This window comes from Planococcus citri, chromosome 2 (assembly GCF_950023065.1).
Source record: "Planococcus citri chromosome 2, ihPlaCitr1.1, whole genome shotgun sequence".
Taxonomy (NCBI): Eukaryota; Metazoa; Arthropoda; class Insecta; order Hemiptera; family Pseudococcidae; genus Planococcus; species Planococcus citri.
In genome coordinates, this window is record NC_088678.1 from 36,969,716 (window position 1) to 36,986,538 (window position 16,823).

A 16,823-nucleotide genomic window follows, 5' to 3' on the forward strand; every position below is an offset into this window, starting at 1 on the left:
GACATTGTATTTTCATTCTGTGCCAACTTATTTTTACTGAACACCATAAATCGCTTCTTCATAGCATTTGATCACTTTTCGTTGCCTTTTTTTTTCTTTCTTTTGACCTCTAATAAACAATACATATTATATACATGTTCACCTACTCCAATTCCATGTTTAGATATACAATGTAGTAAGTATATTCAAGGTCGTAAAGAAAATTCAATCCTGTAGATAAATTACCTAATACATATAAAATGTCTAATTTTTTTCCCGTCAGGTGGAATGAGAATATGTATTAAGCAAATTTGTATAGGTATATCCGAAGTGAATTTTTACTCGATTATTTTCAAAAAATTAACCACTTTTCCCAAAGCCAAAGAAGGTATAAAGTCAATAGTTTTAACTCAAAATAAAGAAGCCAGAATTGAAGGTTTCGGCAAGGAAATTCAATTTTAATATAAATCACCGTGACTTGAATTTGTTATGTATTTGAAAAAGAGTAAGTGAAAACCTTGGTCAGTTTCCAGATTTTTAATTTAATCTTAAGAATTTACATTTTCTCGACATTTAAAAAAAATTAATTTTTCATTTTCTAAAAGAACTTGAAGGAAATGAATAAAATTTATTTTAAAGATATCTAGGTAGGTAAGTACATATTTTACGTTACGAGATCGTACAAATAAAATTGACCTAGTAGGTACCTACTTTTACCTATTTAATCGCTTACTTGGAATAAAACTAATCACAAGTTTTAAATAATGCATAATAAAAAATTATAAACATAGAGGTTTCTATCTTATACATCGGTGGCATAAAATAATCTTTTCAAATGCTTAATATCTATCGAAAAATTTAATATCTAACAATTGGTAAAAGAACACCCTCGTTTAAATTTTCTTGGAATAAATTTTTGATCATTTTATTTACCGGACAGCATCGCACATGCTCAAATAATTTCGAAAATTTTGCTTTTATTTCACTGTCGCGATCTTTTATAATTTGGCATGCGTCTTCCTCACAAAAGTCAGTCATTGTGGTGTCGGTGTACTGTTTGCCTTCTTTATATTCGTTTCTTAATACAATAGCTACCGATTGGCTGAGTTTAAAATCTTCTTTATCGCGCCGAAATAATACTTTAATCCAGAAATCTGGTATTCTGTTTTTTTTCGATTCGGCAGAAATTTTAAATGCTCCTGTGTATATTTCGTATGGGGTGCTGGGCTGTAAAAGATCAAATTTTATGAATAAAGCTGTATTCGAGTACATATAAACCACTTCTCGTTATTTTGATTTTGATACCGAGGAAATTGAATTAAAAAAAAATAAATTATTGAAAAACTGTTTTTTCCTAGTCGAATTTTAATTATTCTAAATTCACAATGAGAGTCTTTTATGTGTTGAAAAGAGAAAGGTCTGCTACAAAAACCAAATTTTCGAAATTCTTAAGCTTCTCCCTACCAGATTTTTTGAAATAATTCATTTGTTCGGGCTACTCGTATTATATTGCAGTTTTGAGAAAATTATTCTGATTTATTAATTGTTTCAAAGGTTCTATTTCTTGAACAGCGTCGCGTTGTTGCTAGAATTTGTGTCCTTGCGGTGTGATTTGATATGCAACCTTGACATGGCGTAATTTGTAACTTTGATTGCATACCTACTCCCTCACTCGAAGAAACTAGAATTACCAGCTTTTTACCCACCGTTTACAAAAACGGTTTCCATTTTTAACATTGTAACATGATCATTATTTACCTACTCTGTTGTTTTCTTTTTTTGTAAAATTATTACCTATCTGACTCGTGATATGTTTTCAAAAATAATGTCAAACGGATTTTCGAGTTTTAAAAAAATCAGGCATTGAAGCAATGTATGGATATTTACTTCTTTCAAGTTGCTTCGTAAAAAATTTTCCATGAAGTTCCACAATTTGATTATTTCTTCGTGCATTGGTTTAATGTTGATGTAATGGTTCGTAGTCTTTTTTAATAAAGCTGTCATCATATCATCGGGTGGTACCAAGAGTTGTTGCTTATACCACGGAGGCATCTGTAGGTAGATGAGAAATGATGATTCAAGCAATTTTTTTTATGTAGGTAGTAGGTACCTATGATGTTTTGCCCTCCTATGTTATGCGAACAGGGAAGCACACAGTTGTAGTTGTCATTTGTTTCAGAAACTTGGCCTTGTGAGTTATTATTACTATTACTGTATTCTCATATGTCATGAAACACGAGTAGGAAAAAATATTTTCAATGTTCCAGCTGTCAAATCTCATTTCTCACTCACAGTCAGCATTACACACGATTTTTTGGAAAATTTTCCTTGGCCTTCAAAAATATTAATTATTTTTCTAGCTGGTATCAATACCTATGGGGCCTCAAAACGTGATTGTGAATATGACCAAAAACGATTTTTTTCCGCTAGTACACGTTTTTTTCGCATCTGTGGATTAGTGCAATTTTTGAACTAGGTACCTATTTTGAGAAATTCAAAGTCTATTGTAAAATCTTTAATTTTTCAATTGTATCTACAGCTCAAACAACTGGAACTTTTTCTATAAGGCAACTTTTGAGTCTCCTTGCCCCAATCGAAAAATGAGCGAAATCTATCTGAGCGATCAAAAGGTTCTCTTGTTACCTGCAGAGTGATTTTTTGTTTCAAAATAATCCAAAATATGTAACTACCTACTTATTTTTTACCATCTATGTATTCCCCATAATTATGATAGTTTACGCGTGCATTTTTACAGGTGATCGAACTTACTTCCTCGTAAAATTTAATGTCTTTTTTGAAATTCAACTCTGAATTGTTGTAGATATAGTCATCTATTTTATCGGATTTTTTTTCTTGTTCATGTGACAGATTCTGATTTTGTAGTAACTGAATCGCTGGTAGTTCATGCTTAGTGTGTAATGTCTCCTTACTGTGGTTGTCGTAGCAAATTTCGTATACAGGTTGTGTGATTAAAAACATATTCATTATCTGAGGAAAAAAATTTACTTGAATAAAAAATTAGGCTATCTACGTCCGTCGTATTTAAATAATGTAGATTGTAGATGCTGGTTATTCAACAAAAGTGAATTTTTTGTGGGTGCTAATAAGCACTTCCATGTTGATTGCAGATGTTTATTATACCTAGTACTTACTTAATATCTGTAGGCATTATTTACTTACCTTGTAAACATATCTTTGTACTTCACTTAAATCGTGATTGTGTGAATTTTTGAATTTGTCCCATTTGTTGATGTCGAAACAAAGCTTTGAAAATAAAACTTTCGTCAGTATTAAACCTGGCTGTCTATTTTTCGTGGGTAAGTAGGTACCTCTACCTACTACCTATCTTTTAAAAACATTACTAGAAATTAGGTACATAGTACCTAGGTACTTACTTCATAAGCGAATTTATAACGCGTACCGTTTCCATTCCTACCGCAAGTTTGATCATTCTTAGTCACAAAGATATAGCCGTTTTGATCAAAAAAATGACCAACTTGATGTTTATAAATGCCGGGAATAGCTTCTTCGGTGCATGTGATAACTTCGTTTGGTTTGAATGTTTTTTCGAATAAACAGTACGAACCTACTCTGTGGTTGCTGTAATAATCTCCAAGATAAAATAGAAAATTGGATCCAACGATATACTTCTTTCTTTTTTTTTTATCTGCTGGGCAAAAGAATACTTGATTTGTATTCGTATCTTGAGCAAATTTCGTTTCACCAGTGAATCCTCGATTGGCTTCGAAAACCGTCTTGTCTAATTTGTTGGGGTACACGAATTTCTTCTCTTCTTGTATCAAGACTAATGGGAGATCATTCACTAGAAATTTATGAAAATGTTACGGTAAGCATCGAGGTCGTGTAGAATTTAGGTAGTTTTGAATGAGCGATTTACCTGAATTAGCGTTTACAAACTCAGATAGAGTAAGTGTCTGTAAAACGTAGAAAACCCATGTCAAAGGAAAAGTGAACATTTTTACAACATTTTTTCATCACTGTACGATTCGAACTGAATGTTTTTTCCTTCTGAAATGTTTATTGCTCCTGCACATCTTTTTGCCTGAGTCACAGATCAAAGTGTGTGAGGTTCGTCGAATAGGTAGGTATGTGTTTATTCAACTGTGTAGTTGAACATCTGCGTGAATCTTGAATATTTACTGAAATTAATCGAGTAGGTATACCGACGTAACGAAATCTACGCACCTGCGTAATTGGCTCAAAATTTACGTGCAGGTAGGTAGTATATATGATGCAAAAATTCGTGTGGAAGAATTCTCTGCTTGTGAGTCTATGATATGAGGGTCAGGAAGGATAGAACGTGGTTGGTAAATATTATTGATTTTCATGAATCTGAGCCCAATATAACATCAGACCAAAGGTGGGGTGGCACACCCCCTCTTCAATTCTGAGAAGGAAATGCTCACTCACATCAGAAGCCACAATTGCGAACACACTCCTCCCACTCTCGAAATTCTTATTATTATAATAAAACAAAACATTCAATTTGAGTACTGTGAATTCGCTCAAAACATCTGAGGCTAATATAATGTGCAGCTGGACACATTGTACATAATTTTTTAATCTGTTTTTACTTTTTCAACACTTTTACGTTCATTCCTTGCTACATTGTATGGTAATTTCGCAAATTTTTTAGTAGGTAATTAACATTGATTGTTAATGACTTATTTCGTGCTTTTATGGCATTATTGCATTTATTGCCAAATTCGAAAATTTTTCAATTGTTGATTAATGATTATTATCATCGATTTTTGCCGAGATGTCTAAAAATTGCAATCCTTAATTGATGATTTTCATTTTGCTTTAATGATTTATTTCGTAATTTTAATGTGCTCGTATTCTTGCTAAAATTTTAACAGTTTTTGGCAGGTTTTACTGATTTTTGTGCTTTATTCCAGTTGTTGTTTCTTTTTGATCAATTTTTCAGAAATTTTTACTCTTGGAAATGCAATAGATTCAAAGTTTTTCAAAAATTGCTTCAAATTTTGACTTTCCCATGCCTATAATGATCTTGTTGCTTTGCCATAATTTTGGAGAAACCTTGGCTGAGCCATTGATGTAATAAGAGTGACACTTGTGACTTGTTACAAAAATATGTAGAAACTCCATGTTTTTAGAAAATGAAAATTTGCTTTTATGAAAGTAGTGGTAGGGAAGGGGGACTCTTGAGTGGAAGAAGAAAGAACAAAAGTTTTCAATTTGTGCAGCTCCAAAAATTTCTTTAATGCATTATTAGCCTCTGTTGAATAAAATAAAATAGAAAATATATATTTGAAATAAATTAAATTGAAGTCACAATAGTATCATTTTGTCATTTTGTTCAACTTTTTTTCAGTTCCAGATTTAACCAAACCAAGACTTTTTTGAGGTATTCAACCTTCTTTATCAACTATTTCATTATGTTGTCAAATTATCGTTCAATTCTGCTGAAAATCGGATCCTTCAAATTTCAGTATAGGCAATGCTTCTTGTATGTGTGTTATTGGTGTTGCTATCGCACGAGATGATGTGTTGAAAATCTCTTGGCTCGTTAAAATTAGGGGTCTGGAAAAGGCAGAGATGGTGATGAACTGTTGATCCATATTATACGAGTATTTAATTTTCCCGCCTTTCCTTGGGCTATTGATTTGTTACTCGTTTGTCGAGATTATGAAGCTACCTGTTAAAATATTCCTCTATTCGTTGATAACCGCGTGTTCTTACAGGTGACACAATTATCGCATATTTTTTCTAAATTATTAGCATTAGTAAATACCGAACTATCTGGACAACCATACCTACCAATTATATATCCACTGTTACTTGTGCTACTAACTTATGTTGAACGCACCTTTTTCTATGCAATTCAAGTTTTAGTTCATTTTGTGTGTTCAAATATTTTTTTTCAAGAGCTTCAAGTTATTTTTAGGTGACTCGAAATCAAGGTAGGTGGTTATTTATTATCTACATACATTTGGAAAAAATTAATTTAATTTAATTCATTTCCTCGTGTAAAATAGTTTTTTTTCTTGTAAATTTGAATTTTCACAGCTCAGAATCTATTACCATGTTCTCCTCAAAATATCGGACTCCACTGATATTCAGAACTTTCTCATCCGCCAGCTCAAACGATATATTATTCGAAGTGAAAAATAACATCGGTATCATCACCTTGAATCGCCCAAGAGTTTTGAATTCACTGACAGCATCCATGGCCAGCGCAATGTATTCCAAACTAAAAGAATGGGAAAACGAGCGTTCCTTTATTATCGTTAAAGGATCCGGCGATAAGGCGTTTTGCGCCGGGGGCGATATTATCTCAATCACGAAGAACAAATTCGAAGGACTTTCATTATTCAGTAAACAGTACAGCTCGAACTATCTAATCAGCAAGTATAAAATACCTTTCGTTTCATTATGCGATGGAATAACTATGGGAGTCGGAGCCGGATTCAGTATCCAAGGAACTTATCGTATTGCCACTGAGAGAACCATATTCGCGATGCCTGAGACTAGAATTGGTTTATTGACCGAATCAGGTTCCAGTTATTTTTTACCCAGGATGGAGGGTAAATTGGGGTTATTTTTAGGTCTAACTGGACACAAGCTTGAAGGAATCGATGTGCTTAAGGTTGGCGTCGCCACACATTTCCTTCCCAGTGATAAGATTGCAGATTTATTTGATAGATTGGTGGAAACAGAGGCTGATTCCATTGAAGATGTATTGAAGAAAACTACCATTGATGTTGGAAACAAGGAGTTCAGCTTGAATTCCAAGATGGATTTAATTAATTCGTGCTTTGAAGGCGAATCGGTCGAAGATATTATCGAATTGTTGCAAACTGAAGGATCGCCTTGGTCTAGACGTGTTCTGGATATTTTGAGTAGAGCATCTCCCACGTCTTTAAAAATTAGTAAGAAGGTGATCGATTTTGGAGCATCGAGAGATCTTCGTGATTGCCTAGTTACAGAGTTCAGATTGGTTTGGAATGCGGTTCAATGCAGTATTACTTCTGATTTTTATGAAGGTTGGTTACCTACCTATTTAATTTTAAAATTAGTAAACTTTTTGATACGATAATATTCGATTTAATTTTTGCATTCTTTTTCTTTGCAGGTGTTCGAGCTGTTTTAATAGACAAAGACAATAATCCAAAATGGTCTCCGAGATGCTTAGAAGAAGTCGATGATGCAAAAGTTTCCAAATGTTTCTCTCCTTTACCTCCTGGAGAAGAACTTGATATTTGAAAATACAGTGGAAATCGCTTACAACGAGATTCAAGGGACCGGACTTTTTGCTCGTTGTATCCGGTCTCTCGTACTAAAAGGTTTTGCATTTATAACGAGTATCTTGTAATAACCGGATATAAAGAGCTTCTCGTAATAAATGATACTCGTAACACATGCAGCAAAAAAAAATTGTCAATTTTACTACTATTTTTGACTTGTCAAATCGATTGGAAACGGTTTCGAATCGTTTTGAGTAGTTCTAGAGCCTCCAACAGTTTTTTAGAAAGTTCTGTTTGATCAAAAAATGCCACAAAATCTGTCGGAATTTCAAAATTTTACTAAATTAACATATGAAGCTGAAATTTGGGATTTAATGAATGTTTTCTGCATGAACACTCGTTATAAGCGGAAGAAAAAACAATAAAACGAACCAAATTTCAAGAATTTTAGCTCGTACTATCCGGATTCCTCGTTATAAATGAGCTCGTTCTAACAGGTACCATTTTGTACATGTTTAAATGGCGTTGTACTCGGGACCGAGCATTTTGCTCGTTATATCCGAAATCTCGTACTAACCGATCTCATTATAAGCGATTTCCACTGTATGTACCTTTGAGATGAGAAGTATAATAAGATCGGTGGGCAATTTTATCCAAGAGTGAATTTAGGGAGGAGGCGAGGGGGAAATACAAATTCTTAGACCATTAATCCTACTGGTGAAAATGTTTACTTCCCCACATGGAGTTTGCCCGTTTGAAAACTTTTTTTTGTTGGAAATTTTCTCTTTCTTTTGGCAATGCTGTGAGGGGGGGGGGATTGATTTTTTAAAAATATTGTTCTTTGTGTTCTATTCAAAGAATAGCTGGACATTAGGTACTCACTTTCATTTAAATTTTATGAAAGAAATGAAAAAAAACCATCAACATTTTTATTTTTAAGATCTAAACGATTTATCTAAGAATGTATTTATATCTTCTTCCATTTTTGCCGTTTTTAATATTTCCAACAATGACGAAGCGAATGATATTCTGTCATAGTAACTTTTCGCATTATGTTCTGGATTCTCCTGAAAAATATTAATTATATTTAGGTACCTATTAATTAGCATCAAAATTCAAATTGTATTCCTTATTAGACTGTATTGTACTTACCAAAACCACATTTTTAATTGATTCTACCGCATTGGTGTTTATATCATTAAGTTTTTTCATTCTAATTGCTAATTCATCCAGTTTATACCTTTGCATTTCATCTTGTATTTTATATTGTTGTAATTCTTCTTGTGTTTCTTTATTCATTATCAGTTGGTTGTTCAAATTATCTCTGCATTCTTCTAAATTATTCGATAATTGAGTGACATCGTTATCGTATTGATTTCTGGTCGTTTCCAGTTGACATTTCAAGCTTTGGTTTTCTAATAAAACTGCTTGTAAATTCTGAAAAAAAAAAAAAAAAAAAAAACGTAAAATTTAAGGTAAATTTTTTGAAAATAAATAGAAGCAGGATTGTTTCTATTGCTATTCAAATTCATAATTATTTGTCTACTCACTTTGTTTGTGGTTAAATATTTATTAAGACTTTCGTTTGCCTCTTCCTTGAGAAGCGAATATTTAATTTTAGCCATTTGTTCTTTATTTTTAAATTCATTATTTTCTTTAATCAAATCTTTGCATACTTCCATTAATTTGTTCATCTGTAGACATAATGTTTGTGAGTAACCTACGTGCTTAACTTATTCAATTATGGTGATTTAGTTTGGGGAAAGGGAGAGGAGTAGGGATTATGGCATAAAAAATTCGGAGAATGGGGTTTTTCAACGCACTTGTTTCAAGTGGTAGTATAACCTCCCATCCAAAAACAACTATTCAACCTTTTCTGATTTTATGTTGGAATGTTTATCTAACCTCTTGGTGACAGGAGCAACGGTAGGAGCGATCCCCTGTTTTTTTTTTATTTTTTCAAAAGTTGATGGAGGGAGTAGGAGGAGACATTGATTTCAAATTGTAACATTATATTTATATTTTTTAATTCTTCTAAAAACAAAAACTAATCGAACCATGCTCACCTCTTTCTTCAAAGCGTTATTTTCTGCCACTGTTATTTTGGTCGTTGAACCAATCTTCAGTTGCATTATGGTTTGAAAATCTTCTGATAATTTGATCAATCGTTCTTCTACTTCCTTTTTCAAACTAAATTAATTTTTTTAAAAGAGTTGAAATTCAACTGTAGAATTTTATGGACCAAGTAAGTCAGATTGATTTCAACGTACTGAATTTTTTTCAAAATGAAATCTTTCTCGATGTTATGCAATGTTTCTTGATGCCGAACTTCTTGCTCTTTCCTAGCTTCTTCTTGTTGTTGAAATTTCCTCATAAGTTCATCCTTTTGTACTCGAAATTCATCCAAGACATTCAATTTTCCATCTGTAAATTAGGTAGGCATAAAACCAAGTAAATTAATTCGTGAATTTTTCCACGAAACGTATCATTAATGGCAGCACTGAATTCTTTTTTAAAATAACAATTTTGGAGAATGTTTGTTTGCATTATACTTATTTGAATATTGTTGTTGTTCGTGTTTCAGTTGAATGCTGATTTAGCAATAATGTGCTTTGGTGCTCGTTGGGAATAAAATTGAAGTGTGAAGAATCGTGTTTGGAAATTAAATAGGTAAGTTAGGAATTCATATTGCATTGCACTACCTACCTAGTTGATATTAGGTACTTAAATTATTAATCAGCTTGAGGAGTGGGTAGGATAGGTAATGAAAAATAAAGCAGCTCTTTCATAATTATTGTAGCGATAAAATAGAGGGACTAACTTAGTAAATTAACCTCCGATGTCAGCTGATCTCGAACAGATTTAAGCTCGTTTTCTTTACTACGAAATTTTTCTGTAAATTCAGCATTTTCAATTTGTCTGGCCTGAAATAATGACATGGTTTACCGTTAAGTATCACGAGTCCTCGAAAGATAGGTTAAAATGAAACTGATCCATCATACTTGTTGCAACGCCACAACACGTTCCCTGAGTTCAAAAATCTCATCTGTTTTGGATCTCAAAATACGTTTCAAATAAGCAATGACATCAGCTCTGTCTTCGTTTAACTGGGCTAAAGTTTCTTTCACTTCTATATTTTCAGCTTCGTATTCGGCACATTGGTCCTTTAATCTGATAAGTGAAGTGTTCTGCAGTTAAAAATAAACTTTCTAAGCGATACCTATTGATATGTGGTCATTTACCTTTGCAATTTGGCGTTTAAGTCGCTGATTTGTATTTCATACAGTTCCTTGTTCACTTCTGGTAGTTCGGATTTTTCATCTTTTTGTTGTTTCTTTTGCTTTTTTTGAGATTTCTTTTTAGAATTTTTTTTCAACTTTTTTTTGGCCATTTTACCGATTTATAATACTGCGGTATTTGTTATCAAAACACATGTACGTGGTTAAAATAGGTTAAACGGTTGTTGATTTTAGTTGTCATGGATCTGCCTTATAAACCTACTTTTAAGGCAGTTATTTACAAATTTTGATCGATTAATCGAATATTTAGGTCATTACACTTCTTGATTACTATACCTATTCGATTCGTAAGTTAGTTTCCTAAAAAAGAGGTTTTCATTATAATTTTTGAATAATTTTCAATAATCTAGGGATTAATTGAACACAAATTACAAAACGGTTTATATATTAATCACTAATCAGGTGTACACAAAAATTCAATAATAATAAAATTCACTCTATTCACACAACTTCTTCGGCATTCTTCGATAATTCTAAATATAAAGTTTCAAAATACGTTTTTTGTTTTCCATAAACTAATTGTCTCAAATTGGTTCGAACTAAATTCAAGCTTTTGACGAAATCTTGGTAAATGGCATCGATTTCTTTGTAATTCGTATGGTATAGGAAGTTAACTTCGACGTTACGTCTCCATACGCCGTTTTTCAAGGCTTCGTGGTACTTTAAAATCATCGAAAATAAGTTCAAAATTGAATCTCGACACTGGGACGATAAATCACACAAGAAACACCTGTAACAGATGGTGAAAAAAATTGTAAATCGTTAACTTGAACTTATTCTTCGGTCTATCAAACTCGTAATGGAAGACTTACCGTTGCATCATTCTGTTAACGTATTTTAAATGCGACATGTATAATAAATCAAGGTCTACGTCACCGCTGGTTAAATTTTCGACGAAGTCGTTCCAGCACGTTTCGATAGCTTCTCGCATTACGTATTCTTGTAGAATTTTTACGATCTGGGTCATATTATGGCGAAATAATTGAATCTGGAAAATTAATTCGAATTAGAAATCGATAGAACAGAAATGCAAATTGATACCGGAAATGAATTTTTACCTTCATATATTGGATACTTTTGCCACGTTTCAAGTTCTTCATTGAGACGAAATCTCTCTTCAAGACCCATAATACTCGTTGCAGTTGGAACAAAAATCGGAAAATCTTGGTGTATTTTTTGGCTATTGGTTCGGTGATGAGGATATTTATGGGCCATTTTATGGCGTAAGTTAAATTCAAGCAATCCAGTTCCTGAAACATGAAAATATCCAAAAACATAGGATTTTTGAAATTTTTTCATCAAGAAATTGAACATTGAAGTTTCAAATGGAATAAAAATTTACCTTAATATCGATCAACGTGAAATTTTCTGGAATTACCTCATCGATCGAGAACGATAATTTTCTTCCAAAAGTAATGGTCTCTTTGGAACCTGAAGCTAACAAGGCTCTTTGCAGAACAGAGCTCAAAGTATAATTATTTAGTAAAATATACGGTTTCTTCGCTTTTTCTGTCAGTTTGAAAATAGAGTTTGTCAACGAAACGGTGAATTCCGGTTTCCTCAAAAGTAAATAATCTCGTAAAGCGGTTAAATGATCGAGATAACTTTCTTCTTCGATGAATACTTTCAGTATGGCTTCGTTGATCAGCTTCATTTGTATTTTTAATGGCACAGCAATCGATCGAGCTAGATAGAAAGTCAACGAAGTGATATCAACATCGGCTACCGATTCCACATCGACATTATTGATCGACTGTAACTCGAAATTCTGCAAATCTTGAGTAAAAATATTCGTTCGTTTTGGCTGAGTTTCGATGTCTTGAGAATGAACGTGTTTCTGTATCGATTGGGTAATCGGCTGCATAGTGATTTCTTCAAGAGTCTCAGCGTTGGATTCGCCTTCTTCGGTGATTTTCGATAAATCGTCTCGAGCTACAATAGGGCTTAAATTCGAGGTATCATCTTGTAGAGGTTTGGTAGATTCAGTGTAGTATTCCACTTTCTGTTTAATCAGGTCTTTTTCGGTGAGATTTTTTGGAGTACTGGCGGTTTCTGTATTGACTGGATCAAGACTCAACCTGTGATGGTATTCGCTAGACATTATTTTTAGTTTATTTTTCTGGCTTTCGGTTAATTCTTTCACACTGCACGATTTGGATTTCGATTCGTTGCCAGTGTTGGTTTGAAGTCTAATGTGATACTCGCTGGACATAACTTTGAGTTTGTTTTCCTCGCTGGCAGTGAGAGGTTTATTTACTTTGACTGGGGTTTGGTCGGTAATACTGGAAGTACTGAGACGATGATGGTATTCACTGGACATCACCTTGAGTTTATTCTCTTGTAGAGCGCTCAACGCAGCGGTAGGCTTTAACGGTTCAGCTTTGGGTTTCTGACTCGAGTCGATAGATTCATTGAGTCGAACGTGGTATTCACTGGACATTACTTTGAGTTTATTCTCTTGACAGATGGTCAAAATAGCAGGTTTACTTTTGGGCATCTCGTGCGAAGAATTCAATGAATCATTGAGACGATTGTGATATTCACTGGACATGACTTTAAGTTTGTTCTCTTGGCATGCGCTCAACGGAGTACCCTTTTCTAGCTTCGATTTGGCGGGTTTCTCATCGATCGGAGAATTTACACAACTTGCCATCGATCGGAGTTTATTTTTAGCGTATTCTACTTGAGAAACGTTGCCTATGTCTTTAAGCACCTCGCTGGGTCCAGCACTACCGATATCTCCCGATCCGAGATGAATTTTTTTAGGTGTTTTGCTAGGAGTATTTTCATCAGTTGGTTTGGATTTTTGTTCGAGTAACGATACCAGATGTTTTACGCGTCTGTTTTCTGTGCTACTAGGACAATCGCCAGCTCCTTGGGAGGTTAATGGTTTGGATTGAGGAGTAGAAGAAGCGTCGTTCGAGAATACCAGATCGGAAAGGTTGGATTTTTGATGTGGTGATTGATCTGAGGAGGTGAAAGTGATGGTGACGTTGACTGGATCTGTTTCAGTTGTTTTTGTGACTGGATCAGGTTCCACCGGAGTTGGATCCGATTTCACTTCCTCGGTGGGTTCATTTCTGTAAATTATTGCGAGTTAAAAATAAATTTATGAGAAATGAATAGTTATTGCTGAGTTTTAACGTACGTGGAGTTTGAATCATTTGATTGAGATTCGTTTTCAGAAGTTTTCAGTTCATCTGATTCGTTTCGAGGTTGCTCTTCTGTATTATTTTCGTCACCTTTTTCTTGATTTTCGACGCCGTTTGAATTTTCATTTTCTTTACTCGTTTCAATTTCTAACCGAAAAATTAAAAAAAATTAATTGAAAAAGTTCACAATATTTTACTTTTTTTGAAAATTATTTCAAATCTGCTTCTCACCTGCTTGTTGCCGAAACCATTCCTCTCGAACTCGTCTAACTTCATTGTAGAAATTAGGATGAGCACAGTTCTTTAGAAGCTTATCTTTTATTTTAATTCGATCGATGAAATGACCTTCATGAATAGTCTGATATTTCCTCCATTTTTCTTCATAATTCACCATCTGTTTCTGATTGAAACAGCAAACTAAATCTGGATGATTCTTTTCCACCAGCTTATCGAGTATCTCCTGTAACCACAAAAAACCACGATTACGTACTTATCTAATCATTCTCTGAATTCTACGGAATCAATACGCAATATTTACCCTAGACGAGCATATTTTCAATAAATTGATCGACTTCCCGCAAATAAATATTTCTTTGTAAAATTTACGTAGGATGTTGGGAACTTTCTTATCACGAATTCCAATACAGGTGACTCTTCTCCAGTCCCTACAGAGTTCATATTCGCGTCGAATTTCTATGAAAAATTCGCCGTAATTTTCCGCAGTCGAAAAGCAACCGTCGAATATCCATTCTGAGATTATCCTATAATAAGCAAGAAAAATACGAATTTAGAAAAATGTTTCATTCAAATAGATATCGCTAGTAAAATTATGTACCTAAAATAGGCATTGCAGCAGGATTCAAACATGTAAAACAGCACGTAACTCAAATCCGAGCTGTAGACTTTGAATAGGTTTTGATACAAATAATCCAACAGTTGAACTCCGGAAAAGAAATTCGATTCGTTTGGTGGGTCTTGAATTAGGCAGATGTTCGTCAAAAATTTCAGTTTTCTTTGAAGAGGAATAATCAAAGACGGAAAACTGGATAAATGTTTGATATTTTCCCATTCCATGTTCAACAACGAATATTTGTACATGTTTAAAATTTGCTGGATACATTTGCGAAATGTCTGAAACATTTTATTTTCTCAATTAAGTATTGAAATTATTCAACCATACTTGAAATTAGATGTGAGATCAAAATAAGTACTTGATGAACAATGCCGGACATCGTTTTCAATCTTTCTTCGGTGAATAAATTCAACGAATGGTAATAATTGGCACACTTTAAAACATCTTCGCACAAGGCCGCCAATATTTCCGGTGATAATGTTTCGGTATGAAGTCTATCGCAAATTTGAAACATTTTCAACTCCTGAAAGAAAAAAACTAATGAAGCGAATGTCATAAAAACTATTTAGTAAAATTAACAAAGAACAAATTATACCTCATTAAAAAAGAACGAAGGCGAAGCCATACCAAAAAGTAAATATTTCAAATCCATTATTAAATCTTCAAACGAGACTTGATTACCAATAGGAACACTTTTAATACCGACAGCTTGACTAGAATTCACAATTTTCCACAAATGGAGAACTGTTCCTACACTTTCCGATGTAAATGGCAATTCTTTAGGTAGTTCCATTTCACCTAATTGATCCCAAGATCGTCTACTCGATACTTCTACATTATAATTGAACATATCTAAATCTGAACACTCATCCGAGCATTGTGATATCGAATCTTCATCTTTGATACTTTCGTTGGAAAATTCTGAACCCGGAGTAACGAAACCTTCATCCTGCAAAAATCAAATGCCTTCGTGATTCATCCGTCGGAATATAATTGAAATGCAATTAATTTGCCATCTTACTTGAGCCACTGGTTCCACTTGTTTGTTGATATCGAATCTCCAGATTTTAAAACTCGAATCGAAAAGATTAGCGACATTACTGAAAGAATAAGAGAACTTGTTACCAATTTCAAAATTTGTTAAAACAGTCGTAAACAATTTAGCTTTACGTACGTCGTAGGTACTTTGAATTCGGCGATATGTTCTTTAAAAAAAGAAATACCATCTCCGGGTTCTTTATAGAAACGGTAATCTGAGAATGATCCCGAAACCGATGGTAAATTTTCATAAAAAGCAGACCAGTCGATATCTTGATAAGGGATAATTTCTGAATATAATCTGTTGTTTTTGCAGATCGGTATTTCACATATTTTTTTCTGAAACAGCAATATTAAAATGATTAGGACATCGATTTCTATCTAGTTTATCCAAAATGGAAATGCCATTGGTAATACTAACTTTTTGAGCGATTTGTTTGCTTCGATCTAACTCGAACATCTTATGTAAGAATAGAAATAAATTATTTAAAGTATCGGAATCACACGTTGGAAGCACACGTTCAATTGTGTTGTACATTTTATCAACACACGCGTCATATTCAGCTTCACTGGAGGTGGTTTTCAAAGCTTGGCTTAAAATATCAGTCTTCAACAGATCTATAGGATCTGCAGGTATGTCTTTTGTGCATTCTGTGAACAAAATTACATATATTAGAATGTTTTTCCGTTGGTAATAGTAAGGTGTAGAAACAATGTACCTGTATTCGTTTTACGAGAAGGACCGAACAGTTTTGATATTACTAGCTTTTTTAGTCTCTTTGTTTCTTTACTGGAATGTTTATTTTCAGATGGAATAAGGGATTCCAGAAGCTTATCCACTAAAGCTATATTATTACTGGGGTCCATCTCCATATTCGTAATCAGCTGGAACACACAATCGGTATGAAAATAATCGAAGTTTGTACGAGAACAGAGGTTCGATGAATACAGAATATTTACTTCAGTTTGTAGATGTGATGGTGCAGCATTTGTTCAAGTAGAGGAAGACTTCGATTGATGGTGAATACATTATTTTAAAAATTATTTCATATTTCAATTTTCAATTTAAATTCATTGAACGTTTATCAGTTTTAGCGGGTATCAGTTGATTTGTTTTGGTCAAGTTTGTCAATATTGAAACTGATGAGAACTGTTCGTAAACTCGGATAGAAATTAATTGCTGAATAATTTCAGCATCTTCATCTTCCAGATTCATGTAATAATTATTTTAACCTTTATTCATGCTTTATTCATTTGTTTTAAACTACTTTTC

At 33.5% G+C, this 16,823-nt stretch overlaps 4 protein-coding genes across 4 annotated transcripts; 1 reads left to right on the top strand and 3 right to left on the bottom strand.

The window, feature by feature from the left end:
• Positions 1–587: 587 nt before the first annotated feature.
• On the bottom strand, positions 588–4,114 carry LOC135835626 (uncharacterized). The gene is made up of 6 exons (XM_065349977.1): positions 3,878–4,114; positions 3,375–3,802; positions 3,160–3,243; positions 2,749–2,967; positions 1,867–2,031; positions 588–1,206 (listed from the first exon to the last, which is right to left on the bottom strand). The coding sequence occupies exons 1-6, from the start codon at positions 3,954–3,956 to the stop codon at positions 838–840; spliced, it is 1,344 nt and encodes a 447-aa protein (XP_065206049.1). The 5' UTR covers positions 3,957–4,114; the 3' UTR covers positions 588–837.
• Positions 4,115–5,770: 1,656 nt separating this feature from the next.
• LOC135835633 (3-hydroxyisobutyryl-CoA hydrolase, mitochondrial-like) lies at positions 5,771–8,178 on the top strand. The gene is made up of 3 exons (XM_065349988.1): positions 5,771–5,924; positions 6,031–7,007; positions 7,097–8,178. Exons 2-3 carry the CDS (start codon positions 6,047–6,049, stop codon positions 7,225–7,227), a joined length of 1,092 nt encoding a protein of 363 aa, XP_065206060.1. The 5' UTR covers positions 5,771–5,924; positions 6,031–6,046; the 3' UTR covers positions 7,228–8,178.
• Positions 8,144–10,838, bottom strand: LOC135834073 (cilia- and flagella-associated protein 157). Its single transcript, XM_065347910.1, has 8 exons — positions 10,451–10,838; positions 10,211–10,379; positions 10,030–10,132; positions 9,479–9,632; positions 9,275–9,398; positions 8,759–8,902; positions 8,361–8,645; positions 8,144–8,275 (listed from the first exon to the last, which is right to left on the bottom strand). Exons 1-8 carry the CDS (start codon positions 10,597–10,599, stop codon positions 8,144–8,146), a joined length of 1,260 nt encoding a protein of 419 aa, XP_065203982.1. The 5' UTR covers positions 10,600–10,838.
• Positions 10,839–10,875: 37 nt separating this feature from the next.
• On the bottom strand, positions 10,876–16,790 carry LOC135835629 (gamma-tubulin complex component 6-like). The gene is made up of 15 exons (XM_065349980.1): positions 16,511–16,790; positions 16,270–16,435; positions 15,972–16,201; positions 15,687–15,889; positions 15,534–15,612; positions 15,108–15,461; positions 14,871–15,035; positions 14,495–14,790; positions 14,198–14,420; positions 13,891–14,119; positions 13,656–13,806; positions 11,850–13,587; positions 11,566–11,757; positions 11,320–11,495; positions 10,876–11,237 (listed from the first exon to the last, which is right to left on the bottom strand). Exons 2-15 carry the CDS (start codon positions 16,421–16,423, stop codon positions 10,949–10,951), a joined length of 4,479 nt encoding a protein of 1,492 aa, XP_065206052.1. The 5' UTR covers positions 16,424–16,435; positions 16,511–16,790; the 3' UTR covers positions 10,876–10,948.
• Positions 16,791–16,823: the final 33 nt, after the last annotated feature.

Excerpts from the sequence above, each read along its gene's own strand:
- LOC135834073 (XM_065347910.1), bottom strand. The coding sequence starts at position 10,599 with ATGGCCAAAAAAAAGTTGAAAAAAAATTCTAAAAAGAAATCTCAAAAA. Across the intron at positions 8,903-9,274 it reads ATAACGCTTTGAAGAAAGAG|ATGAACAAATTAATGGAAGT; the intron begins GTGAGCATGGTT and ends TTATGTCTACAG. Across the intron at positions 8,276-8,360 it reads CAATTAAAAATGTGGTTTTG|GAGAATCCAGAACATAATGC; the intron begins GTAAGTACAATA and ends AATATTTTTCAG.
- LOC135835626 (XM_065349977.1), bottom strand. The coding sequence starts at position 3,956 with ATGTTCACTTTTCCTTTGACATGGGTTTTCTACGTTTTACAGACACTT. Across the intron at positions 3,803-3,877 it reads GTTTGTAAACGCTAATTCAG|TGAATGATCTCCCATTAGTC; the intron begins GTAAATCGCTCA and ends ATAAATTTCTAG. Across the intron at positions 1,207-1,866 it reads TACGAAGCAACTTGAAAGAA|CCCAGCACCCCATACGAAAT; the intron begins GTAAATATCCAT and ends GATCTTTTACAG.
- LOC135835629 (XM_065349980.1), bottom strand. The coding sequence starts at position 16,423 with ATGGAGATGGACCCCAGTAATAATATAGCTTTAGTGGATAAGCTTCTG. Across the intron at positions 14,791-14,870 it reads TGTCCGGCATTGTTCATCAA|ACATTTCGCAAATGTATCCA; the intron begins GTACTTATTTTG and ends AAAATGTTTCAG. Across the intron at positions 11,758-11,849 it reads TCACGTTGATCGATATTAAG|GAACTGGATTGCTTGAATTT; the intron begins GTAAATTTTTAT and ends TTCATGTTTCAG.
- LOC135835633 (XM_065349988.1), top strand. The coding sequence starts at position 6,047 with ATGTTCTCCTCAAAATATCGGACTCCACTGATATTCAGAACTTTCTCA. Across the intron at positions 7,008-7,096 it reads TACTTCTGATTTTTATGAAG|GTGTTCGAGCTGTTTTAATA; the intron begins GTTGGTTACCTA and ends TTTTCTTTGCAG.